Source organism: Paramisgurnus dabryanus, chromosome 3, assembly GCF_030506205.2.
Source record: "Paramisgurnus dabryanus chromosome 3, PD_genome_1.1, whole genome shotgun sequence".
Taxonomy (NCBI): Eukaryota; Metazoa; Chordata; class Actinopteri; order Cypriniformes; family Cobitidae; genus Paramisgurnus; species Paramisgurnus dabryanus.
This window is the reverse complement of record NC_133339.1, coordinates 17902666-17930635: the sequence shown is the minus strand read 5'-3', so window position 1 is coordinate 17930635 and position 27970 is coordinate 17902666. Positions and strand designations below refer to the sequence as shown.

The following is a 27970-nucleotide window of genomic DNA, read 5'->3' as shown; positions in this document are numbered from 1 at the left end:
CTTATGATGGTTTTAACCCTTAATGGAGCAGTAAAAAGTAAATATAGGACCCATTTAAAAAAAACTATATTCTGTCTTGAGTTCAAGGTGAACACTTTGTCATATTCAACAGAAGCAAGACTCTCATTACCCAGATTCAATCGTGCTTTTAATTTATATAATTGCAGATAACAGATTACACTCTACAGTGAGGTAATTACAACCAAAAGCAATTTAACTATTTCTAATTAAGACTCCATTAGCACCCCATGACCTTGCTCTCTGAAACTGACCATTAAAGAAAAATTTGCCGTTTGCCCTTCACAATGCAGCTTTTAAAGAGCTTGTTTAATAGCCTTATAAAATGAAGCGTCCAAACTCAAGTTCGCATTGTAGTGCACAATGACACAAAAGGTCTTACCTTTATTAAAAAACATGGATGCCATTTGTCCCATCTCAACTCTCTCGACAATGTCAAAGTGGTCTACGTTGGCTGCACGTTCTATAGGATTGAATGACAATATACCAACTTTAGTTAAAGAAGCTTTAAGTGCAAACACTTAGAAAAACACATTAATATCCAAAAACATTACTTACGGACAGAGAGAATGGGTCGTTTCTCAATGGGTCCTCGGATAATGCCATCATCATCTGAATAGTTTGAGCTAGAGTCACTGTCATCTGTCTGGAAAAGACATTTATAGTAACAAGACATCAACAAGATGTTTTCCCAACAGGCAGTTACAAAAAATTCTGCACATCCTAAATCCTAAAATATCCACCACTTAAAGTTTTGGGAAGCCTTTGGGAAATCTAAATAAAGTACTTCCTGTGTTTGTTGTATTTTAGTCTGAACTTTTCTATCCAAGTTCATCCTACTTGAAACCCACATTGTTTTAAATACTATAACGTGACCAAATAAATCTGATCATTGTATATTGAATTTGCTGTGGTAGACTGGAAAGGATCTCCCCAAATACTGGTCATGATCTGCTTACTTAAAGGGACACTTCACTTTTTTTGAAAATATGCTCATTTTCCAGCTCCCCTAGAGTTAAACATTTGATTCTTACGATTTTGGAATTCATTCAGCTGAACTCAAGAGTCTGGCGCTACCACTTATAGCATAGCTTAGCATAATCCATTGAATCTGATTAGACCATTAGCATCGCGCTCAAAAATAACCAAAGAGTTTCGATATATTTCCCTTTTAAAACTTGACTCTTCTGTAGTTACATTGTGTACTAAGACAGACGGAAAATTAAAAGCTGCGATTTTCAAGGCAGATATCTCTAGGAATTTTACTTTCATTCTGGCATAATAATCAAGGACTTTGCTGCCGTAACATGGCTGCAGGAGGCGCAATAATATTACGTAGTGCCCGAAAATAGTCCCCTGCTATTGAAAGATACTAAGGGGACAATTTTCGGCTGCTGCGTAATATCATTACGCCAGAATAAAAGTATAGTACCTATTTTTGAGCGCAATGCTAATGGTCTAATCAGATTCTATGGATTGTGCTAAGCTATTCTAAAAGTGGTAGCGCCAGACCCGGAGATCAGAATCAAATGTTTAACTCTATGGGAGTTGGAAAATGACCATATTTTCAAAAAAAATGTGGCGTGTCCCTTTAGCATAACAAAACTGTGTTTTTATTGCAGTTTGTGGAGCCTGGGCTGTCTACAGAGATCGTGTTTTTTTTACAGTTTGATCAGGGAACAGGCAGCAATCAGATAGTGTGGTCATGTCAGTCTTTATTACAAGCACAAATAACTTTTGGTGTGTTGCAAAAAAATTGAGAACATTAAAATCCATATACAATAAAATATTAATTACTTTAAAGACACTAACATTAAACACCTTAAAGGGGTGGGGATAAAAGAATGCCTACTAGTTGGTCTTTAAAGCAACACTATGTAGTTTTTTTTACCTTTAAATAATGTCTCTAAAATTATTTCAGTGATAGAACAACTTTTGACAAATTGTACTGTTGCTGTAACCTGAGCAGCCTCCTAGCTGCTACAAGCACACTCTGAAAGTGGCGGTGGAGGGTAGAGCACACAGCCCCGCCCCTCCCCCTGCCTGCAGAAGAGTGTCTGATACCAGGCACTGTTGCGATTCTCAACCACATGGGGGAGCTATAAGTCATTTTTACATGGAAACTACATAGTGTTGCTTTAAGTCTAAGTATATGGGTGCTTTTAATAAGAAAAATCAATAAAACAGATACAGATGCTTTTTGTTATATTTTGTAGGCCAGAGCTGTATTGTAGCAGTTGTCCACTTTCAATTCGCATAGACTGCAGAGTACTAGAAACAACCAGTGTCCTCATCACTGATCTATATAAATGACTGGATTGCGCATGACGTCACACTTGTGAAGCCACCGCGCCGCCATGTTGGTATACCCAAACGTTCTATTAAATCAATGGACGTTATCGGATTTTAATGATAAAACATCACTTTACTCGTCTTCGTTTTTATATGTGAAGTTACCCTGTACATTATAACAACACAAACGTCCAAAGCATGTAAATAGTTATTTACTGAAAGTTGTACATTTTGCGTTTTAAACAGTTATTATACATTCATCTTTATTACAGTATCAGATCAGCAGACAGACCGCAGCATATTTAGTATTAATGACAATAAACGTGCTCATTCTGAAATCTAAATAAATAATCATGCTTTGTACCGTATGTGCATGCAATAATTTGCTAGTTTTGTAATTATGTTATCTAAACTTACAAGTTACCTAAACTTATTTAGAGATATAACGCTGACCGTCACAGTGTAGCTGAATGTCAAAAAAAACTTTATTTATACCCGTGTCATTAACAAATGCAACAGACACACTCACATTAACGGTTTTTTATAAATCCATTATCCTGCCCGATTAAAACATAAACATTGCAAATAACACCAGAATTAACAAATAATTTACGTACACATATCCTAAAAATTAACCTTGTGTAAATGATACGTGGTAAAGGGGGTAAATTTTGATCATGATTTTGAATGGAAGTCAATGGCGCTCTCTGCCGGTTGGGTATACCAAGATGGCGGCTCGAACTCTGCGCTGGCTTCAAATCACGCAGTTACGTCAAGCGTTCTATGCGCAATCCAGTCATTTATATAGATCAGTGGTCCTCATTCTGAATTTGCTTCTATGAACAGCTTCTATTATGATACAGTATGTCTGCCTTAAAAGGCTCTGACATTGATAGGTCAGTCTCATTTAAAACAACATCGTCCTTCACATTAAAGTAATTTCCATATGAAATGACCTGAAACGGAGTAAGAACACAGCGTTCATGGTGAGTTCTTGTTAAATTGATGACATCACTCACCTCCTCCTGTTCTCTCCTCTTCCACCGCAGCTCAGCATTGGCAGCCGCCATAGCTTCTATTACAAACGTGGTGGTCATAAAACTGAGGACAGAGAGACAGACATAAGAGTTGAAAAAGGAACAAGACACTGCTCCATTTCATCTGTTTATTAAGTTAAAGAGAACAAATGAGATGATAATAAGGATGCACTCACATTACACTTAATAGGACCAAACCGTACCCAAATACGATTGTCCTCTCCCCCACCGATCTTGCACTCACACTACACTTTATGATCCATACCGGAGTATGCTTGTGTCATTAAAAGATGCAAGATATGCACAATGGAGCATGATGCACACTGCACAGATCGAATGGCGTATGACCTTAAAGTATCACGAGGGCAACTGGAATGCAGACTGCTCCTTATATGATTTTAATCTCTTGCGCAGTATATTTAACATCATAAACCGATCGGTCTGCACAGCGTTTATGATGTCAAACAAAACTTTGTTATTTGGGGTTGATTGGGATGCGGTGACACGCACCTGCATGTAATTGTGCTGCGCATATCAGCTTAAGCATACCACACACCCTGGTACGAAGCGATAACACTAGCCAAACGAAACGTACTTTGAGGGTCAAACGAGGTCAAATGTACTCGAGTACGGTACGGCTACCTAAAGCAAGAACTATAAGCAAATTTTAAGCCGGATTTTTGGAACCAAACATACTTTTTACACTTGGGTCAAGTATGCGGTACAGGAGAATGTTGTATGTAGCCTAGGAGATGCTTTGAAATTGTAACAATGTGCATGCTTCCAACGCCTGTGTGCACGTACGAGTCTGTGTACACGTGCTTTGCAAGGCTGTGCATTCAATCCATGCATGTACGTTCATGTACATGTAAAAACTGTACTCCGGGCACCAAAAACAAAATCCTAAAACTTTATGAAATCAAATTTTTATGAAATCAAATCCATTTTTTTTAGCTTCTGTTGTCTTTGTGAAAACAGACCAAAACAATGTATGACTCATACTGCACTACAAATACTTCATCCAATCAAATGCATCTACAATCTATTAGCAATTTGAACAGAAAGCTCTTTCAATGTGTCCTAGCCAGACATGCTATTTTAGTAAATATGTCAACATAGGAAAAAGCACTATATACATAAAAATACAAAATGGCCCTCTCCACTTCTTAATAGGTGTCTGGTTAAGCATGATTCATCAATGCATATTATGCTAAAAAGTGTCATAATATTTATTAAAAAATGTCAGCGCCTCTATAAGGACTTTTCTGTACGTGATACGCATTTCATCAAGCTCATTTGGACATTTCATTTCTCATAACCTCTATTTAAGGCCTGGGGCTGTCTGGTTTCTTCCCTCTGCTGCTTTACTGATAAACAGCTCCATCTAGTTTCATATAAACACTCATAACTCTGCCCACGGCTCTGTCACCGATTCAGACAACTGGCAGGTAAGCAGAGGTGATAAATGATTTTTGATGGCCACAGGACCAGTGGCAACAGTGACAGGGTTGAGAGGTGAGCCCAAGATGAGCAAGTGACAGAGAGAAATTGTCTGCGTGGAGAGCGAGTGAGAAAGAGAGAGTGAGAGATGGATGGATGGATGGATGGACGGACGGACAGACAGATAGACAAAGAGAGTGACAAGGACAAGGAAACCATACCTCATAAAAGCCAAAAAAGAGATAAGAGACACGCTGACAACCCATCCAGCTGCTGCGAAAGCTTTGGGCATCGTCAGAGCTCCAGTGCCAACGATTAGATTGAACATGTACACCAGACCAACCTACACAAAGACAAACAAATATAAGCAATCTGTAGAGGATTAAGAGGTTTTAGTGGACACAGTTACACATGAAATATAAAGGGACATTAAATATCACACAAAGGTCATGTTACTCATCTACCATCTCTGCTAATGCTATCTGTCTACTTCCCTTCAGAGCAGATGGACTTTTATCAGCAGTATGCAATGCATTACATATGATTATCCATTTAAGCAACAATGCATTAAGGTATACATTTTATGTGCAAGTGCTCTCTACAAGTAGATTTACACATTTGGCAGATGCTTTTATCTAAAGCGACTAACAGTGCACTCAGGCTATTCATGTTATCAGTATGTGTGTACCCTGGGGTCAAACCCCTGACCTTTCTGCTGTTAATACAATGATCCATCAACTCACAGGGTCCACAGGAACATCCTGATTACCTTAAAAGAAAACACTACAGTTTTTAAATATTTTACTATGTCCTTCCCTCAACTTTTTGATACATATGAATTAATAAATACCTCTCTCAATGTGTGCACTTAATCGCATTACAAAGGTGTCCATTTAACCTAGCCCCATTCATTCCTTAGGATCCAAACAGGGATGAATTTAAAAGCCACCAAACACTTCCATATTTTCCCGATTTAAAGACTGTTACATGAGTAAGTATGGTGGCACAAAATAAAACATAGCGATTTTCTAAGCGCATAAAAATAATTACTATAATGTATGGCGGATGAACACTAAGTATGCAGCACTTCGACTTCTAAAATTCATCCCTGTTTGGATCCTAATGAATGAATGGGGCTAGGCTAAATGGACGTGCTGTAGCTACAACAATTAAAGGTATACGGCCACATCTTGAATGCAGACGCGACTAAAGCCGGGGATACACTGCACGATTATTGGCTGTCCCAGACGAAAGATTGCCATCATGAAACAATCGTCACGATTTCTGTGATCGTGGCTCTTCATCGGTGGTCCTATGTCGTACAATGAGAGAGGTTCAAAGACGGCCGTTTTCCCGGTCTTGCATCCAAAGTAGGGGTGGGCCTATCCAATACTTTGGATCGGATATCGGGTCGATCCGGACCTTTTTTGCTGGATCGGGTATCGGAAAAACGGGGCCGATCCAAATCCGATACTGTGCGTTACTTGTGGTTGTTACTGTCATGCTACAGAAAAGTCAAACTATTTTAAAAGCACCATAAATGTTATTATAAACTATATTCAAAATCTTCCTAATATATTCAACAGCCTTATGCGAAAAACAAATGCATATATGAAGATATTTAAGGTCACAAAAACTGAATGGTTTGGTGCTCGCCGAGTTAATACACTGGAGCAGCGTGAATTAAATATGTCATACACACACACACACACGCACAAGCAGTATTTTAAACATCTGATTAAAAAGTCTTTCATGTTGTGACAGTTTGCGCAATTAAGTAAAAACGTACTTGAACTATTTATTTGCTCAGTCGTATGTCCACTCAAAAACAATTAATAAATATTTAAGAACACTTACATTCTTTAAACTTGTATCTCATTTTAAAAAAATTAACTTCACATGATATTCTCCTGATTTTGTGCAACATGTTTTGTGTGTAGGGCTGGGCAAAAAAATCGATTTTTCGATTAATCGTTTTTTTAAACGTGGTCGATTCAGAATCGATTCTCAAAGAGCAGAATCGATTTTTTTTTCTTTCATATATATTTCTGCAAACATTGAACGAAAGATTAACGTTAATCGAATTACTAGTCTTCTTCACTAGATGTCACCCTCTTTTTTGCCTAGCGCAATGTTACCAAGGAGCAAGAGGCAAGCCTGTCATTCATTCATACAGTGCTTAAAATGACGGTTTCAGGTGCTTCGTCTATTTTATTAATTACCCACTTGTAACCTGCTGTTCACTGTTCTTTTTATTAATTTAGTATTTGTATTAAATCTATATTCATTGAGTTGAATAGAGTATAAAAACCGGTCTGAGAACCAGAATCGAAAATTGAATCGAGAATCGAAATCGAATCGATTTGGTAGCTTGTGAATCGAAATTGAATCGATCTGGAAAATCTGAATCGATACCCAGCCCTATTTGTGTGTATATGTGTGCGTATATATATTTATGTGTTTATACACACATAATTCTAAATGGATCAAGAAAAATACTAGGATTGGATCGGGATCGGTATCATGATTAGGGCTGGGCAAAAAAATCGATTTTTCGATTAATCGTTTTTTTTAACGTGGTCGATTCAGAATCGATTCTCAAAGAGCAGAATCGATTTTTTTCTTTCATATTTATTTCTGCAAACATTGAAGGAAAGATTAACGTTAATCGAATTACTAGTCTTCTTCACTAGATGTCACCCTCTTTTTTGCCTAGCGCAATGTTACCAAGGAGCAAGAGGCAAGCCTGTCATTCATTCATACAGTGCTTAAAATGACGGTTTCAGGTGCTTCGTCTATTTTATTAATTACCCACTTGTAACCTGCTGTTCACTGTTCTTTTTATTAATTTAGTATTTGTATTAAATCTATATTCATTGAGTTGAATAGAGTATAAAAACCGGTCTGAGAACCAGAATCGAAAATTGAATCGAGAATTGAAATCGAATCGATTTGGTAGCTTGTGAATCGAAATTGAATCGTTCCGTAAAATCTGAATCGATACCCAGCCCTAATCATGATCACCGCACAGTGTGTTTGCTGCTACGACCCGCGCGCCGGTATTTGTTTACCACGAGCGCATGCTGGTGACGTTGCGCAACGTGTGACGCTGCCGCCGAAGCTTCCGTGTCATCATCGTACAGTCTACATGCCTCTCGTACCCGAGTTTAAAGGTAATGATCTTATAGGAGGGCAAAAATCGTGCAGTGTATTCCGGGCTTTAGATGACGCCATTACTGGACGGCACAGATTACCCTCAAAAGGCCTATGTTTATCAACGTGGACCCGTTTGGACTTGAAGTGGACCCCGTAACTTTACATTTGATTAACTGACAGATCTAAAAGGTTTTCTAAAATAACTGAAAATGTGTTACTGTAAAATGATGGACATATGCATCTCGGGCGGCTTCGGAGTGAGTAAATCATGGGTTTAATATCATTTTTGGCCGAACCATCCCTTAAAGTGCACATATTGAGAAAAGAGAGGTATGTATTAATTAGTCTAAGTTGAAGGAAGAACATCGTAAAATATAAAAAACGGTGGTGTTTTCCTTTAAAAGGCTTTTCTGTAGTATTTAAGCAAAGTGGGTACTGGACATATTTGGTATTTAAATAGTGAGGCAATTAACATACCTTGTTGTTTACCTATTTCATTAGTACTTGTTTAACAGGTGCTGTGTGCTACTGAAATATTTCTACCAGGGGGTGATGAATAAAAAAAACAGCAATGAATCTAAAAAAGGTTTGAATTAAACATACAGGTTTTTTTATTTAAATGTGGGTCATAAAGCTTTGTACATGTTGACAGATGAGAATGTTAGACTACAGAGTAAGCAAAAAACAGTTCGGTCTGGATCATGCATGCATTTTTGCTGATTCAAGCCATTGCAACACTGTTTCTGCTTTGCACATCACCTTCTGCCTGTTGTTGTAACATTGAAGCTGTCATGGTCACTTGCATGATCTCATTTTTCCTTTACTGGCAGTTAAATCAGGAAAGTGGTCAAATCACATGACTTGAAGTTAGATAGAAGCAACTAAAGGCTTTATGATAGCCTTACTTTTACAATTCAATTTTATGTTTTGACAAACCTATAATTCAACTGTCCTACACTGTTTCTTTAAATATTACAACTCAACTCTCAAACTATTTTAGGAACGCAGTAAGGAAACCTTTCAATACAGAGCAACAGAAGACACAAAATATCACGTGCATGACTTATTCACATGGTCTGTTTATGTTCTCTTTTTGAAGTTGCTGTAAGCACACAATACGTGGCATTCGGTACCGTGACATTACTGTAACATGCAGCTGAACTAACGTTACGCAGTGTGTGAACGTTAAAGTGGTTCAAGTAGACAAATCAATACTTACAAATGGTGAGTAAGGCTCCCCCGTCTCTGTAATGCCCCCCGCCATTTCGAAGATGCAAACGCAACACCCAAAACCGAAAGTTTATCACCCTGAGAGGAAACACAATGCCTTTTAATATTAAACAGCTTTAACATTCGTGGCAAATGGCCATAACTAAACAAGAATAACACGACAAGCAATATTCGTACTCGTTATGAACGGTTTACATTTCACTTAATTCGTTGTCAGATGTTATTTGCCAAATAAGTTACGTAGGCTCAACGTACAACTCAACTAAACAACCGATATACGATGCATTACTTGAACATTCCTCCGCAAAAATAACACATGAGATAGGGGTTAACTTCATAAAGTTGTCGTTATTTCAGACAGAACCCGTTTACCTGGCCCCGTGTCCAAGATATATATGAGGTAATAACTGTTGTTGTCAAGCGAAGCAACTGTCAGGAATGCACGAGACCGCTTTCCAGCCACGCAGCGCGTGTGAGAAGTAAAAACCCAATTAAAACCGCCCCATTGTTTCCTTATAGCTTATCTAAATTAATAAGTCGTTTAGTATGGGAAAACATATGCATTAAAATGATGAAGTACAGGATATGAGCAGAAAACATGGTTCCTGATACGGAGGCGGGGTGTAGCGGTCAGACACTATCGCTGGTTGGTTATAATCGATGACGGTTATTACGTAGTCTCAGCGAAAGTAAATAAAAAGTGTTCGACTTAACGCAGCTCTGCGCAGACCGATCGGCTTTTGACATCAAAGTACCGCGATAGCGATTTGAAAGCAGAGCATTTACATTGCTCGCGCGATACTTTAATGCCATACGCAGTCCGTTACCTATTTAAAGGGATAGTTCTCCCAAAAATGAAAATTTTGTAATAATTTACTCACTCTCATGTTGTAACACACCTGCATAAATGACTTCGTTTTAATGACCACAAAGGAAGATATTTTGAGGAATGTTTGAAACCAAACCAATCATGAGCCCCATTCACTTCCATGAGGAAAAATAATATTATGAAATGAACAGGGCTCATGTTCGGTTACAAACATTCTTCAAAATATCTTCCTTCTTGTTCATCAGAACAATGAGAATTTATACAAGTTTGTAAAATGACTTTTTATTTTTGGGTGAACTGTCCCTTTAAGATTTTCATTATCAGTTTTTTTCTATATCAGTGCAGTGCTGTTTTTCATTTGCAGTAAAAAGTTACTTTAATAGTGTTACTCCACTGTAGTAATATGCAGCTTTAAAGTGTTTAATAGTTTATCTGCAAATACATTTTTAGATTTTATCTCTGTTAATAACTGAGTAACAGTCCAGACCCTAATGATTATTAAATAAATTTACTTGCAGGTATTGCACATAAGTTTCAAACTTTATATCAGTGGAAGTTGCAAATTGATCAACACATTTGGAGTACCAAGCAGTTGAGAAGAAAACACGCTATATTTAAACTGAAAATGTTTATTTCCCCATTCAAAGATTTCAATACAAGTGATTAGTGAAAAACAAGTCAACATCCAAACTGATGAGGGAAAGATGAGAGGAAAAATCAATGCTTCAGCAGACTTTCTAAAAATCATAAGCCTAATGCATTTCTCCAAACTGAGCAAAACGAAATAAAATTCTTTAAACAAAAAGAAAAATAAATTCTTTAAACAAAAAGAAAAAATATTTGTGCATGCAAGCACAAAACAAAATATATTAAAAGAACTTTAAAACAAACCATTTAACTTAAAAAAAAAATAAAAAAAATAAAAAGACATGATAACTAAAGGAAACAGGTCTGCTTGGCAGCATAACATCATGACTGTAACAGGAGTTAATTCATCAGTGCACAACTTATAATTCAGACTTCCATTTTGCAAACTATTTACTAATTCAAAATATATAACCGCATGATTTTGTTAAAGATCTAACAGCGTTTCTAATATTAAAGGGCAATCGCTCTATTAAGCCCTAATTGTCTCGTTTACAATTTTGGGTCCTCCTGGATTAAAATGTGGCACTTTAAGTCACTTTCGCAAATCTTGGAAATACATGGCCTAGATTTTAACAGACTAATAAAAACAGCAGCTTAGAAAAATGCAAGAATTAAAAAATTAGATTGTCGGAGCTAGTGTTTAATGAGAAGATGCCTTTCAACTGTAAATTCGCAGACAAACACGGATATTGCTTTAACAGGCATTTACAACTAGTACAATGATATGAATGCGACCAAGACGGAAGGAAAAACGATTTTGGGACGGGGTATCCCTTCTCCAAATGCTTAAGTGTATCCACAGATACAGAACATCAAACACAATAAAATCAAACCAATGTTTTATGTAAAGTTTTATCCAACAATTTCCTCCAAACCTGCATTACTTCTAAATTATTCCACAATGTTACTGCCTAAAGGACAAGTTTGCATAATTTCAAAAACATTAAATACATTACAAGCTATAACATGATAGCTTAATGACCGACGAAATAAGGCTAAACTGGAGCTGATTTTAGAAATTGCCTTTGCTTGCATGTGATTGGTTGATAGTTGACTGAACAGAAATGGCTTTTGTAATACTAACAGATTCCCATCTTTGAGGAAAAACCTAAAAATCTTTAATAAAGAACGTGCATATCAACAAAACAAAGTTTTAAAATTATTTAATTTCCTATAGTTTTAAAATCAAATCTACAGTAAATTCTTGGTTCAGGTTTTCAAATGATTTTAATTTTACACATGATGCTCGCAAAATGAAAAATAAAAAAGCAGAAAGATAGAAAGCAGACAACAGCGATCAAATCTGAAACTAAAACTTATTACACTTTCTGCTCCCCAATTTGCGTTTCAGTTCGGCAGAAAAAGCTTCGTTTCATTACTGGCTACAGTAGTATTATCAACAAAGAGGAGGGAAATCAGTGTTTGTTAAATAATAAAATTCAAATGTTACGTGCAAAGACATGAAGCAGGCAGAAAATGCAAAAATATACTAAAGTTACTAAATGGTTGCAAAATGAATCTCTTATAACATCATTGATCACATGCATTGTCATTAACTTAAATGACCAATCTTCACAAATAACTTTTAAAGTGATAGCCCCCCAAATTTTATATTTGCAAAGAAAAAGGTGTGGTGGTGACTACAACTATCAAGCTTCAATTTTCTTTTCTTTTTTTGGTGAACTATCCCTTTAAGATAAATTTTGTTCAGGCACAGACTGCCTCAAACATGCCACTGAATGCATTGTTGTGTGCTTTAGGGATACAGCTGAGGCTGGTCTACTAGATGAGCATTTTAATTCGCTCCTTAAATAAGCAGCTGGTGAAATTTGCCTGAATGTTCCCTCGCTTCCAATCCCAATCCCTGAGCTTCTGGTTTAAATCCCAACCTGAACAGAAGCCAAACTCAGACAAGAAGTTGATTTCACATTAACTCTCTCATTTCCTCTTTTCACAGAGACGGAGGAAGTGGAGCCGACACAGATCACCAACAGTCCCACCCCTTTGTCTCCAACAACATGTCAATCTCACAAAGACATGCGTTTCTCCAGAAACCCTCCCATAGATTTAACCTGGAGGACAAGCAAAGAAATTAACTATGATAACAAAGAGCAAAAATTTGGGAAAAAATAACAGCACTATTGTTTAATGCTGTACTGAATAAGTGAAGTTCTGCTTACCTAACATGTACATCCTATGTAAGCGGGGTGGGCATCTACACACCATAGCAAGCTGAAAGTCTCTCCTTCAGCAGAGGTGGAAACTGTTCAGAGAACTGCTTCCAGTTATCGTCTCCTACCTGATCCTTGAAACCGTGCAAAATCTACATAGGATAAAAACAGACTGTTGAAATCCAAGGTAAGTTTAACTTCTAAAGTTTTTTTTTTAACTCTAAATAATCAAGATCCCTCAAGCAGAGGTTAAATTTGATGTACTAAATGTTAAGGGTTAATTACATAAAATAACCTAATATGAGAAATTCACGTTTAAATATTGTTTAAAATATTGTGTTGCCTGTGTATACACAACCACCTTGTAACAATAAAAATCTGCCCAAAACCTCAACAGTATCATGAGACAAGCTATTGATGTTTTTTTAAGCAAACTGACATCACTTTGAACACGCCCCACCCAAAACTGTCCTAACCCCACAATCTATTTTAAATCTTTACATAATTCATTTACATACATTTATTATAAACAATAAACTAAGGTGATTGATGTCTTATTTAAAGCAGTGTATGTTTTTGGTATAGATAACAATAAATGAAGGGAAGCAACAGCCCATATGCATAAAAGCGCTGCACAAACACAGCACTTTCTTACACAAAAACACCCAAAAATTACTTCAACATGGTATAATAAACGATTTCTAGGATTTTGGACCTGAAACTTTAAAGGCACATTCAGGGGACACCAGAGACTAATATTATATCTTGTAAAAAATTAGGGGACCTTTAATGCACATTGTGCAGGCCCCACCCACAACTGTCCAAAGACAACAGTTCATATTATCCAGTTTAAAATTGTACATAACTTTTTTTTAATCGAACGTTCAGTATGAACAATGAAGTAAGGTAATTGACTTATATAAAAAAAACTGTGTTTTTGGTATAGATAACAAAAATGGGGAGGGAAGCAACAGCTAATTTGCATAAAAACAGCACTTTTTCCTGCACACCCCAAAATTGCCTTTTCAACATGGTACAAAAAAAATTATTTATAGGGTTTTGGACCTAAAACTTTTTGGGCACATTCTGGGGATACAGTAAACTAATATTATATCTTGAAAAACATTATGAGACCTTTAATGCACACTCAAATGTCAAGTGTAATTGACAAAACTGCCCAGATGGGTAAATAAACTGTACCTTGTAGAACATGTCCCTCAGATCATCTTTGGGATTTACCCAGGAGGCCACAGCATCACAAAAAAAGATAAAGTCCTGCATAAATAAAAACAAATACATTTAAATTACTTTGACAACCAGTTAAAAACTACAATCTCACTTCTAATACAAAATATTCTTCAACTCTGAAAACCTCTTTGTATGAGTCTCACCTGCACCACTCCTCCAGGATTCACCCCAATCATCACACAAATGCCTCTGAATGCAGAGTCCTTCTCCTCATTGTCCCGAATGTTTCTGAGTGATGTGCACCTTTGACGCAAAAAAGTGACTTAAGATTTTAAAGTTACATGAAACTATTACCTCGACATTCAATGATATAATCGGTGTCTCACCAAGGTTGAACAAACTGCGGCAACATGGGCGCAACTTCCTGTGGACACACGTAGCCCAGCCGACCGATTGTGATGGCTGTTTTACAAGAAAAAGACAAGGACTTAGTATCACCCAAAAGACGTTACAAGCAATTAAAGGATTACACTACTTTCATTAAAAAATCCTGATAAGTTAATCAGCCCGTGTTATCAAAGATGTTTGTCTTTCTTTGTTGAGCCTACGGTCCTATCTAGTGAAATGATCACAACTTTTGTAAAAAAAAAAAAGGTACTTTTAAACTTGACCTTTCAACAGGTGAATCACATTTCGAAAGTCTGTTTTGGAGTTCATCACATGTGCAGGGTAGAAATAAGACAAGTTTAAACAATTGCCAAATAAAAAAACAAATCGCACACCTGTGTTTTCCAGCAGAGTCTTGGGTGTATTCGCTCTGTTGATAATTTCCACAAGGCTACCGAGAACCAAAGCCACAAACGGTTGCATCTCCGTACCTAAAAAACAAAACAAATACACGCATGCGACATGACAGGTAAGGCATCCTTAGTAGGCAACTCAAGATATATCAGATGTCAATAAAGGGCCATGACGGATGTCATGAAGTGCGACCTGCGGTAAAGTGCATGTGACAAACTATGAAAAATATAAAGTACAATCCTTGTAAAAGTACAATGCTTTAATGAATAAGCTGAATAAGGGGCACTTTTTTGTATATAAGGGGCACTTTGTGTGTATATAAGGGGCACATTATCCTTTTTCAAGTGCCAGGGTGCTTCAGAGCATTGCTTGGCATTGTAATGAGCCCCCAATGGCAGAAAAAAAACGGCACCCATGAACACGCACGTTTGTTAAGAAATGAACATCCAATGCTCATTTACATTTTGTATGTAAAATGCGCACATACCCACACATTCTATAACCACCGTATATACAATCTTAGTGGTAAAATACTGCTACCGTCACAGCCCTGGATATATAATCCAAAAAATTATGAACCCAACCATTCACACATTAAAATACGCCAGGGTTTCCCGCAGCACATTTCAGTTCGGGCGGCCCGCCTAAGCTTGGAAACCCTACCGCCTTAACTAGGTCTTCCAAAAAAAAAAATATATATTTTGCTGCACAAAAGGCCGTCAAGTGCATCTCAAAGAATAGTGCGTACGCACATCACACCGCGAGCGGAGACCCGCGCCACACGGCCGGAATGAGAAAGACGTGGTCCGGACCGTCAATGTCTGGAGGATAACTAGCCAGTTGACGTGCTTCACACCTTAGCGGAGGATTTTCTCGAATTTTAGAAAAGAACCGCCTTTTCCACTTTTTAAAAAAAATGCAATTGCGCAACACTCCTGATTGACAACTAGGAGGACTAATAGTCTTGATGATCCACCCAGAAAAAGAAAATCCTCCGCAATACCTCTAACTAACAAATTTTCTGCATTTGTAAATGAAAAGGCTGAAAATACTCACCCATCTGTATGGCGATCTCTCCAATGGCCCACGTGGCATTGTTGCACACAGATATGAACTCAGGGTTGAGATTGTGACCCAGTACAGGCATAAACTCAGCTGGAGAGGGTAAACGGACACCAATGACAAACTAACCATCACGACACACACAGAAGCAACAGTTTGCATGAGAAACCACTTCCGTGCATCAGCATTTCTTTAGTATGAGAGTCACACAGCAACTCACCGATACAGGGCTTCACATGGACGAAGCAGGCTTTGGTCAAGTCACCCAGCAGGGCGAAGGAACTCTGCCTCACTTCTGGCATGGTGTCCTTAAATTTACAAAGTATAAACATTGTTAGGCATTGTTTACGGTGCATAATTGTTATGTAGTATGAATTTGGAATGCGAAATGGTCAAAGCTAATGGCCTCTGCATACCTGCATGCATTGAAACAGGAGGGTCATGATGTTGCTGCGTGCAACCAGCTGGTCCACGTGACTGCCAAGTCCCTCAGCCAGACCGCTGAGAAGATCAAGGGCCACGATCATGAAGTCTTTATCAGGGGATTCGTACTGATCGGGGTGCTGACTGTACATCTACAACAACAATTCAATGTTTAAAATGAATTCAGAATTATCATTAAGACTGGCTCTTTTTAAACAAGCATACAAGCTGACCATGGCTTGAGCGAGGTTCTTCTGGACCAGTGTGACGCAGCGCTGGTAAACTGGTTCACAGTAGGGCAGAAAGCCGCTCTGGAGAGCTGTGGCCACTGAAGACAGACACTACAACAAGAAAAGTAAACTAAGTGACATCGTAAAATGTATTGCATTAACTTCTCTATATTTGGAAAAAGCACAAGTATCTTAAAAGTTGTATGAGCCATTTTACCATACCTCCAATAATGGAAATAAATCTTTATCTTCATCTTTAAGTTCATTCCACTTCTGAATAAGAGGTGGCATGAGCTTTTGGATGTACTCCTATTAAACAAAAGAGTTGCATGTGTAAAGATACATTTTAAAAAATCAGAATCAAATGTGAATGACAAAAAATTAAATTTGAGTTTGACTCTTTCACTCAAGTCAAAGACTCACCTGCTGGTTAAGGTGGTGACCAACAGAGTCGGCAAGCGTCCCGATGGCATCGTAAAGGATTAACAGGTTCTTATGTTGGTACTTGCCGAAGGCAAACACCAGTGTGTCCAGAATGAAGCTTAAGTAGGGAACGAGTTCTGTACAGGCTTCCTCTTCCAGAGTGGCAAATGCACTGTGGGAAAGACGTAAAAATGATATATATACACACCTCAGACTTGGCACCTTCAGATATAGATTTTTGCAAAAAAGCACATTCCCAGGTAACACACACCTGCAGGCTGCTTCCTGGACTCTTTTGTTGCTGTCGAGGATGCGTCTGAGCAGCTCCGTCATCAGTGGTTTGAGGTAGGAGTCGGCCGGCTGACTGACCACCCAGTGCGCATAGCGGCTCAAAGTCCAGCAGGTGATGGAGCGAACCAGAGCTTTCTTATCGCACAGACACCGGATCAGCTCGGGAATCAGCTCGGGCAGGTACGGCACCATATCCTGCATGCAGCCTGAGAACAAGAGAGAATAGACTTGCTTACTACTCATTTTTGCATATTTGGAATTGTAAAACCCACAATGCATTGCGTTTATTACTAGAGGTCTTCACGGGTGCACTTGGATACAAAAAACAGAGATCCGACGCAAGCAGGTTCGGTCTTTAGGTTAAACGTGTGCCTCGGACACAGGTCGGGTATAAAAATAGCAGCATCGTGTCTTAAGTAATTTACAATAAATGTGTTTTTGCCAAATGGACCAGAGACGACCCAAACTCTTTCACGTGTGCATCGAGTCTTTTCCAACCCGGACTCGGGTCTTTAAAAAAAATGTATAAACATCTGGTTCAGCTAATAAGTGATTCGGGTCATTTTGGGTTGAATACATTTCTTAGGACCTAAAAAGACCTCTACTTGTTACACCTTTTCATGGAAAAAGAGATCACTAGTGACATCAAAAACTCATTGACAACGACATGAAGACTAAAACCTTAAAGGATTAGTCAATTTTCTTTAAAAAATCCAGATAATTTACTCACCACCATGTCATACAATATGTTGATGTCTTTCTTTGTTCAGTCTAGAAGAAATTATGTTTTTTGATGTAAACATTTCAGGATTTTTCTCATTTTAATGGACTTTAATGGACCCCAACACTTAACAGTTTAAAATTGCAGTTTCAAAGGACTCTAAACGATCTCAAACAAGGCATAAGGGTATTATCTAGCGCAAAAAAGCACTTTTAAACCACAACTACACGTCGTCTACCGGTCCTGTGACGTGGCAGCGTAACCTCACGTAAAACATCATTGCTAAGAGGTCACGGACGACGTATGCAAAACTACGCCCCAGTGTTTACAAGTGTGGGAAAAGAGGTCGTTCTGACGTTGTTGTATGTCGAATAATACTAAATAATGTCTATGTGTCAGTTTATTGCTTAAAATGGTCCCCAAATGTGCGTTTCATATATGTAACACGTGACCTTTCAACGTCATTACGCAATTACGTGAGGTCACGCAGGCGCGTCACAGGACCAGAGGAAGATGAGAAGTTGTGGTTTAAAAGTGCATTTTTTTTTCTTGCCCAAAATGACAATCGTTTGGCTAGATAAGACCATTATGCCTCGTTTAGAGTCTTTTAAAACTGTGATTTTAAACCACATTAAAACGGTTAAGTGTTGGGTTCCATTAAAGTCCATTAAAATGAGAAAAATCCTGGAATGTTTTTCTCAACAAAAAAAAAAACATTTCTTCTCGACTGAATAAAGAAAAACATCAACATTTTGGATGACATGGTGGCTAGGGCTGGGTTTCGATTCAAATTTCAAGAATCGATTCGATTCCGATTCTCAAGATCTTGAATCGATTATCATTGTTCGATTCGATTCGATCCGATCTGATCCCATCTTCGAGATTTAGATAAGTGTTTTAAAAAAAAGCCCGAAATGGTGCAAGATAGGGGGGGATGACCAAAAATCTATTCCACAGAATGAGTCATTTTATTTCATGGTAACTGTATATTTCATAATATACATGTTTTTCAGTTTATATTGTTTTTGGATTATAAAAATGTGCAGTTATTTGCCACTCACTCTAGCTTTTAACTGCTCACCACAGTTTTAAAATATGGACAATTTAAAGTAAATAATGTTAAAGTGAAAATGCCCAGAGGATAACATCAAGTCTTGATAGACAGAATCTTGTTTTTAATTGAGTTATTAATTTTGTAGACTATTGAAGCTATAGTATGCATTGTATTTTGTATTTATGCATACATTACATAAAAAATAGGCAGTATGTAAAATGAACAGGTATAAATATATGCACAAACCTACAGACAGGATAAATACCTGTATATGAGAGTCGGAGCTCTAGATATATATATTATGACGGGTGCTATAATGTGATGAAGTCTGTTTTAAGGTCTTGATGCTCTTTACTTTCTATTAGACCTTAACATTTGCGTCTCTTTCTCGTCTTTCTGATCAAAGATGTTTGTACTATAAGCGAATTAGGCGTCAAACTAGACCACTCCAGCAGCGCACGTGTCACTGATATAAACGCGAGTTTTGTCTTAGCTTGCTTAAAGTTCAGAAAACTTTACAACTATAAGCATTATGTGTAAGAAGAACTCTTTTATTTGGTGTCCCGTTGCGCGCGCCTCAAGAAACCTCTGCCCGTCAGAGACCGGCTGCATGAGCACAGAGGGAGGGACAGAGAGAGTTTCGCTGGAGACCTGCGGTGGATTTACTGGCGCTTATTATAAAAATAACACAAATAACTCGTATATTTGTTATGAGTGGATTATTTTACATATAGATCGCAGCTTTGAGCATTTCTAGAGTTTTCAAAACAACCGCTTGCTTAACGTTACTTACTGCTATGTTCGTTGTTTTAATGTCCTTCCACCTCGCGCGCATGCGTGAATTCAATGACGCGGCAAGTTTAAGTTATTAATTATTAAATCGATTCTCTGAGTTAAGGATCGATCTTTAGAAATAAACATGAAAATCGATTCAGAATCGATGAATCGATTTTTTCAACACAGCCCTAATGGTGGCGAGTAAATTATCTGGATTCTTGGACTAGAAAATGGACTAATCCTTTAATATTATGCTACTTACACACCAAACGCGGGGCATCGCATTACTCGCTTTAGATTACTTGTGGGATTTAACTTTGTGTCATGCGAATTTTTAGCTTGAGTTGAATATTTTTAACTTGGGCAAAGAAGCGTTTGAGGTGAATAGTGCGGGTTTTTGCTGCAAACACGCCGCCCATATCGCGTCATTCGCATCGCCCCACGCAAGGACACGTCTGATTGCATCTTTGGCTTGACTTTGTATGAAATCATTATACTCTCGTCTGGTTTAAACCCACAGTTAAGGATAGACCAAATTTCTGTGTTGAAACCTATATTCGGTTACTTGAAATGATCTACAGATCCCAATAGTATTGCTTTTTACACCTTGTACCAGACTGCCTTTTATACCTTCAGCGATGGCTCCCAGCACCAGGATCCCAGACTCTTTCACGACCCAGTCAGGGTGGAACAACAGTTCCTTCAGTACTGGAAGCAGATGGGGCAGCAATTCATCACGAAAGACATTTGCCAAGACATCAAGCGCAGCCGCTGAACACTTGCCTAAAAAGAAAATGCAAAATACAACCACATTTCACTATAAACTATAAAAAAACTTTGCTATAAGCAATATAAGACACATGGAGGTGCTGTGGATCAGGCAGTATGAATACTTGAAAATCACTGACAGTCAAAATATTGTGTGTAATCATCTCCACAGACACCATCGCTATGCTTCCAGACTGAAAAAGCTTTCTATAATCAACTCACGTAGATTCCAGTCAGACAGACTGTCATCATCGTCGTCATCATCATCATCCTCATCTTCGCTGTCCGCCCCTTCACCCCCTTCAGTGCTCTCATGGCGAAGGGTGACGGTACGAGACTTGTGAAAGCGCGGCTTGATGTCTTGTTCGTTGTCCGGGACGGCCTCATCCTCCTCCACGTCACCCTAAACCGGGAAGACAAGGTCAAAAGTCATGGACTGTTTCTGGACTGCAAGTACAGTGATGAATGTGAGCTCTAGGCCTTGGATCAGACAGTATGAATACATGAACATCATAGATGTGTCTCAAGATTAAAGATATCGTCACATCCAAGATCTTCCCGGTTGTAGAACTTTTAAAAGAATATAAACAGAAAACAAACCTTAAGCAAAATGATGTCAATCTCCGAATATTTCATGCCGTTCACCAAAACGGGGACTAACCTGAGGGTAGAAGAAGAGCTTTAGCTGAACATTCACATATTGAAAGTATACTGTTTATCATATTACAAGGTCACTTACTGTGCGAGGTGTCCAGATACGGCTTCCTTACAGATGGGCTGCTCGGCCAACGTAAGCCAGAACTCGCACGCCTCAAGTGAGACATTCTCATCCGGGTCACGTGTGCGTTGCAACATGTACTGTAGAAAAAAGCATCATCAGCCGCTTTGATTGGTCAATACACAGAGTTAAAAAACACAGGCGGGTCAACTTACCTCAACAATGCTGTGCATGTGCGGGATGAGCCGGTCAATTCGAACCTCCAGAAGCATGACAAGAGCCCGGCACACATTTTTCCTCACTTCACAATCCTCATCGGTGGCCAGTGCAAACAGACTCTGGAGTAACATGAAAGAAAAGACAGGAAATTAATTACTTAAAATCAATAGGCATTTAAACTCAACATTTTGTAACTGGAGGACACTAAAAGTACCTCGATAAATGTGTCAATGTTGTCCATGAGGGCTTGTGCTCTTCCGATAATAAACTGGTTCACACAGGCAATAGCATGAGACCTGCAGAGCCACAGAAATAATATTAGATTACAACACTTTCAAGCATATAACCAAGTCCTTTTTTTCCAGGACATTAATTGAAGACATGAAAATGCCATTACTGGGTGTAACTATCACTATTGTAGTGAAGAATGTGATTGGTTTAAACTAAAGGGAATAGATTTCCCATTCAAGTAGATAGGACTTTAGTATTGCATGAGTAAAATAACTGCCCAGAGGCAGGGCTGTCGCAGTAAAGGAATTTCCCTTAAGGTGATTTTTCCGTGGCGTGGTATGCGGTTTTACCGCCTTCATTTATTAAAAAAAAAATTTTTAACTATTATTTAAATTTATAACAACGAGGTGCACTGAGGTAGAATGCAAGGGTGTTACATGTCTTTCCCCTAATAAAAAAATTTACACAAACTACACTGTAGCTAAATAAATATTTTTTGAAAAACAAAAATAAATGAAAGATCATTAAGCTTGTTGTTATGTGTAAATGTACACAGTCTCCGTCATACAGAACACAGCAGTGTCTTAATAAAAATTTTAATAAGCTAGTATTTGTGCATCTGTAAATCTACAAAATATATTCGTAAATAAATTAACATGTATCTATAAATTATAAAAACTTAATCATTATTTAGGCTAAATAAATCATCTTTTTCCAAATCAATCAATTTTTTGTCATTTAGATTGTCATCATTTCAGAACAAGTTACATATCATTAAAATCTGACATTTTTCATGTTAAAGTGCTATAATTGGGTCCCCAGTGCTTATATTAACCGAGAAAATGTGAAAAAGATCAACCCATTAACTTAGCTTTGGTAGACCATTCTTTGCAAGCATGTGAAAAAATGGGTCATTGAAATTAGGCCCCCCTTGTGATGTCAGAAGGGGATAATACAGCCCCTTAATTTGCACTATCCAACCATGGCACTGCCATTTAGTCCAGAGATCAGCTCATTTGCATTTAAAAGGACACACCCAAAAACGGCAATTTTTTTCCCTTTAAAGGAACAGTATGTAAGAAATTTATATCAATTAATCATAAAATGGCCCTGATATGTCACTAGACATTAAGAAATCATTTTCATTTCAAATACTTATGTCACTGTCAACAGTAGTCTGGCCAGGATATTGTCATTTAAAAAGTGGAGTTGCAGCCCTCAACTGATGTTTGTGGGTCATTTTGTGTATTGGCCACCAGTTGTGTGATTGCAGTACCAGTTTTAGGCACAAGTTTTGTTATTGCAATACCAGTTTTGGCCACAATCCTACATAATGTTGCTTTAAATGCTATCCAGCAACTTACATTACTTGGAGTGTGGTAATATGGAATTGTCGTTACTGCGAAAGCGCAACACAGAGGCATTGCAAAGATGGCCGCCGAGTGGCACGACTTATACTTTGTTGTACTTCGGCAAAATATCTAAATTACTATAAGATGAAGTTAACCTCAAGCATCAGAGATACTCATGACGTCCATCATCTTTCAGACAAACACATTTGGAGTTGTTTTAGTAAATGTCCTCGTTCTCCAAGCTTATAACGGTAAAAAAAGGGATCAGGGAACAACTTCTGACTTCTAAACCCCAAAAAAGTGCATCAATCCTTCATTGAAGTAATCCACACAGCTCCAAGGGGTTAATAAAGGTAGGGAATAGATGCGATTTTGATTTTTTTGTTGATAAAATTTTTTAACTAGATTCCGGTAACAATGCAATCTTTGATTCACTAGAGTCGCTGCGCAAAGTACCAATGACAACCAGCGATCACTGTGCTAAAACTCTCGTGAATTTTCAAGATGGCATCATAACTGGAAGCTAGTTATGAATTTCTGTATGAATTTCTTTTTTCTGATGAACACAAAAGAGGAGATTTTGAGAAATGATGGTAAACACACAGCATATAGTGTCCATTGACTTCCATAGTAAGAAAAAATGAAGAAAATATTTTGATAAATGATGGTAAGGACACAGTTGACGGTATCCATTAAATTCCATCATTTTTTTATTCTTACTATGGAAGTCAATGGACACTACATGCCGTGTTTTTACCATCATTTCTCAAAATATCTTCTTTGTTCAGCAGAAAAAAAATTATTCATACATGTTTAGAACAACATGAGGATGAGATGATGACAATTTTCATTTTAAGGTGAACTATCCCTTTAATAATATGGTTATTTTTCTTACAAAATCACATCGATTGCTTGAGGATAAGTAAACCATGGGATAACTTTTGATATTTGGCTGGAGTATCCATTTAAAGGGATTTGCTACACTATTTATTACTACACTAATTACTGGTTTCCCTACCCATAAGGTCTTATGTTCATCCAAGAACAATGTTTCAGATGCAAAGATTATTATTATTATTATTATTATTATTATTACTATATTTAAATCATAAAAAGTTGCATTACGATACCAAACAGGGTCGTTTGGTCTTAAAAAAAAAAAGGATGAAATATTTATTCCACCCAACCTGATCTTAGGGCTGCAATGCTTGAAAAACTGCAGAAATTTGGGAATCATGATGTTGAGAGGTCGATTAAGAGCATCGCTGTCCAGAAGCTCAGACGAGTCCTCACAGATCTTCTGCAAAGCTCCAAACGAACCCTGTGTGTAAACATTAAGACATGTCTCACCCAATTGACATTAGGTTTTAGCATCTAGGTCAACTTGCCATTGCATTTCCATATATATATTTGCATAAGGAAACGTGCAGGACAAAACAAATTAAGAAACGCAGGACGGATGAGTAATGAGAAACTGAAAAGAATAAATAAAAGTTAAAGCAGAAGTGAAGAGCTCAGAAAAGCACCGACCTCACAGGTATTGTAGTCCTCAGAGTTGAGCATGTTGCAAAGCTGGGGCAGCAACTCCGGCCATGTCTGCAATTCACCTTTGGTGGAAATTGTCGTAATGAGGATGCCTAAATATACAGAGGGAAATAATTATTATTCAAGACTGCATACTGAACTCAAACTGGTAGAAACTGCATTTAAGTTAAATATTGTTAAACATTGTCCGTTGCATAGCCAAGTTATATGTACTTTCAAGTTGATGGAGGGCAAACTCACCAATTGTGGCCCGGATGAGAGGGGAAGGGTCTCCGATGCTGTTCAGACATTCCTGCTTGATAAAGTGCGCAACTCCAGGAGGGAAGTTCTGATAATGAACTTTCACATTGTTCTTCAGTATCAGACCACTAAGAGATCGAGTGGGCTCATCTGTAAAAAATAATAGACATTCATTCATTCATTCATTTATATAGAAAAAGTGTAACTTACCGAAACCCTCATGGTTTGAAGTACTATTTTATTTTCAAAAAACACAGCTTATGTCACAAAGACCCACCTTCAGTTTTCAGTCTGGTCAAAACAAAGATGAGATAGTTGTTGAAATCAGGATACTGGTTCAATTGCTCTAGTTTCTGCAAAAATATATATAACAAAAACAAATGATTAAAAGAGTCAAAAGACGTGATTCTTGACTAACATTAGTTTAACCACAAATGAAAGTCTATACCTGTTGTACAGATCTCTGTGTGGCTGTGTCCGGGGACTGCGAGTCTCTCAAAAGTTGGAGGACCTGCTGTAGGCCTTGTTCATCCGGCTGCCACTCCATCCTGCACACAAACAAGGTCTTCACCAACTGCTTTCTCTTATCAGTATACAACAACATCCAACACAACTCATCTGCACCTCAAGGTCAGGAAACTTCAGTAGAGCAACTACTTATTTTAAATCGAGACATTTGTGTTTTGACTATTGAGTTCCTCTTTTATTGCAACAGCTGTTCCTTAAAAACTACACCTTGTGTAGATCATGCATATATTACACTTACGAATATATTGTAGGCAAATGTATCTATGACTGCTTTGTTGAACAACATATTTAATCTAAGTTAAGACGTGCAACTTGAAAGCATGGAGAAGCAGGAATGCACATGGTTTTGCATACGGTGCAAGGCCTAGTCTAGTTAAAACCGTCTAGTAGTTCAATACCAAAGCAACGGAAGCAAGAACGGTGGCTTTATTGGAGATTTAGGAATGGTGGGCAAGTCCTTTATCATGAAAGAACATAACACAAAGGCGGAAACTGTGGAAATTGTATTTCAAATTTAAGCACAACCCCCACGCCGCACTCCGCCTTTTTTAAGACAAATCACGATCTTTATAATCTTAAATATAAATAAATAACTTTATCTACAATCAAGTATCTTGTTTATATGGTACTTATATGGTCAAGAAATGCATGATTCGGCCATTTTAAAGTTAGAAATGCAAATAACTTCGATGTCGTAATCTTCGGTCAGGATGTTGATCTCGACCAAATATCTTGCGTAATAATAATAAACTAATGATTGTTAAATCAAAGATAATCGTAAAAACATCAATTCTAAAAAAAAATAACTATTTTCAAAGCAACAAGTAATAGTCATCTATCGCAGGCAAAACTGAGTCATGCGCATGCAAGAAGTGAATTGTTCACTTTGAGACGTCATCTAGCATTGCCAGTTCGGTTCTAATCTATATTATACCTCATTATTGGGTCCAGAACTATACATATTTTATTGTCTGATATATAAATAGAGCTCGAACATGATCACTTACACATGCCGCGCGCGAAGGCCTGCGGGTCAGTTCGTGCAGCGTGGAGCTCGCGCTAATCTCTCGCAATGGCACTTTCAAACACTTCCGCAGCGAAAGCGCGAAAGGAGGAAGTGACGTATGACTTCACGGTTTGACGTGAAAATTGCACATTTTAAATTATTTTTATTTATTTGATACAAAATAATTTAAACATAAATGTCAACTTTTTGAATCCTCCATTGTTGTATTATATTTAGAACGAATTAAAACATTTCTTATTATATGTATTAAATAATGAATGGTTCTGATCCATCTTATTATTATTATTATTATTCTATTTAATGTTTACGGGTTTTTTTTTGTTATATATACTTTTCTGTTATTAGCATAAACACTTCCCGGAGAATTATGTTCACAATTAACAACACGCTGAAAGTTTTTTTTTTCATTAATTTACGAATTGAAAGTGAATCTAGAGCAAGTTAGATATCAATAGGGAATGTTAATGTACGTCCCCGCAGTGTTGCATTATGGGACGTGGGCGCCATGTTTAGAGGCACCGCCGACCGCTATGCCATTTAATTGTGTGTGTGTTAAGCTAAAACTAGGTAAACTTGAAGAAGAACCGAAGAAATTGAGGAGTTTAAAAGAAAAAGATAAGGGACCCTATCGGGAGAAACTAAGTGCTACTGCCAAAAAACTTTATTTGGACAAATATACAACAGATCCACAGGATTTAGCAGCCCATGACTGGATTACGGATCCAGACGCACTACCTCCGCTCACATATCTGTTATTATTACCTTGTTTTTGGATTGAGTGCATACACTTTGCAGGAGTTTAAGAGCTATAAATCCCTTCAAGCTCATAGTAAGATGACATTCTTCTTTCGGAGTCTTATGACGGTTGGCAAACCAGCTAAAAGAAATATGCCATTTACTTACAATGTATTAATACCTAAGTATCTTAATGATTCTATAAAAAATATCCGTTGTATTCTGTGCAATGAATCAACACATGTTCATAAGATGGCACTTCTGTTCTTGGCCAAGTTATTAAAACAAACAAAATGCTAAATATTTAGCTAACGTTATGTCATTTTAAAGAGTCACAAGCAGTGGGTTTGAGCAGTTGCATTTAATAAAAAATATTTGTTATAATCGTCAAATTTGTCTAAAGATTTATTTTTATAACTCATGTGGTGAGGTTAATCAGAAATGAATAAATTAAGTTACATAATTTACATTTACAAGTTAGTTTGACAGTGTTAGCATATAAACAAGACAATTTAAGTGGTTCTGCTTTTATTAATCACAAATTACTGAATGACTGAAAATGCAGCAAACACACTCTCGCTGATGCAGGGATTTTTTTTGAAAAGTAAAAGTTTTTCTTCTGATTGCGGCAGGTAAACCACGCGATCCGGCGTCTTTTAGTCAGCTCCTCCACCGGCTTCCCCCAAATAAAAGCTGAAAAAACGTATTCCGTTGTTCAGTTTCCTCCCTGAACGATCGTGTGACCTGCTGTGGCAGTTCTTGATCGAGCAGTACTGACCAAACATATCGAAGTTTATTAAAATCTCGACAGAAAAT

The 27970-nt window shown here is 37.6% G+C and overlaps 2 protein-coding genes and 1 non-coding gene across 3 annotated transcripts in view; all 3 read right to left on the bottom strand.

Annotated features, from left to right (window-relative positions):
* tmem104 (transmembrane protein 104) overlaps window positions 1-9809 on the bottom strand; it is a 46081-nt gene extending 36272 nt beyond the window's left edge. Inside the window, exons 1-6 of the mRNA XM_065277943.2 lie at window positions 9546-9809; window positions 9163-9251; window positions 5009-5130; window positions 3330-3411; window positions 577-664; window positions 401-481 (exon numbers count right to left, since the gene is read on the bottom strand). Of these exons, the coding sequence (XP_065134015.1) occupies window positions 401-481; window positions 577-664; window positions 3330-3411; window positions 5009-5130; window positions 9163-9207 (418 nt within the window). The 5' untranslated portion in view covers window positions 9208-9251; window positions 9546-9809. The remainder of the gene's footprint in view (window positions 1-400; window positions 482-576; window positions 665-3329; window positions 3412-5008; window positions 5131-9162; window positions 9252-9545) is intronic.
* An 806-nt stretch (window positions 9810-10615) lies between these two features.
* tnpo2a (transportin 2a) lies at window positions 10616-26499 on the bottom strand. The gene is made up of 25 exons (XM_065277945.2): window positions 26400-26499; window positions 25313-25412; window positions 25142-25217; window positions 24865-25014; window positions 24610-24716; window positions 24267-24400; window positions 21711-21792; window positions 21493-21615; window positions 21299-21417; window positions 21160-21220; window positions 20782-20962; window positions 20422-20574; window positions 17220-17445; window positions 16949-17120; window positions 16748-16834; window positions 16529-16636; window positions 16289-16447; window positions 16093-16180; window positions 15867-15965; window positions 14792-14887; window positions 14396-14471; window positions 14213-14312; window positions 14022-14096; window positions 12831-12973; window positions 10616-12722 (listed from the first exon to the last, which is right to left on the bottom strand). Exons 2-24 carry the CDS (start codon window positions 25409-25411, stop codon window positions 12866-12868), a joined length of 2679 nt encoding a protein of 892 aa, XP_065134017.1. The 5' UTR covers window position 25412; window positions 26400-26499; the 3' UTR covers window positions 10616-12722; window positions 12831-12865.
* Window positions 21041-21110, bottom strand: LOC135769220 (small nucleolar RNA SNORD41). The gene has a single exon (XR_010542382.2). It is a non-coding gene; the product is annotated as a small nucleolar RNA SNORD41 (small nucleolar RNA).
* Window positions 26500-27970: the final 1471 nt, after the last annotated feature.

What these genes read in the sequence shown, in the direction of transcription:
- tnpo2a (XM_065277945.2), bottom strand. Translation starts at nt 25,411, where the DNA reads ATGGAGTGGCAGCCGGATGAACAAGGCCTACAGCAGGTCCTCCAACTT. An exon ending in TCCTGTTTCAATGCATGCAG is followed by an intron (nt 16,181 to 16,288) that starts GTATGCAGAGGC and finishes TGTAAATTTAAG; the next exon opens with GACACCATGCCAGAAGTGAG. An exon ending in CCATGTGAAGCCCTGTATCG is followed by an intron (nt 15,966 to 16,092) that starts GTGAGTTGCTGT and finishes TACCCTCTCCAG; the next exon opens with CTGAGTTTATGCCTGTACTG.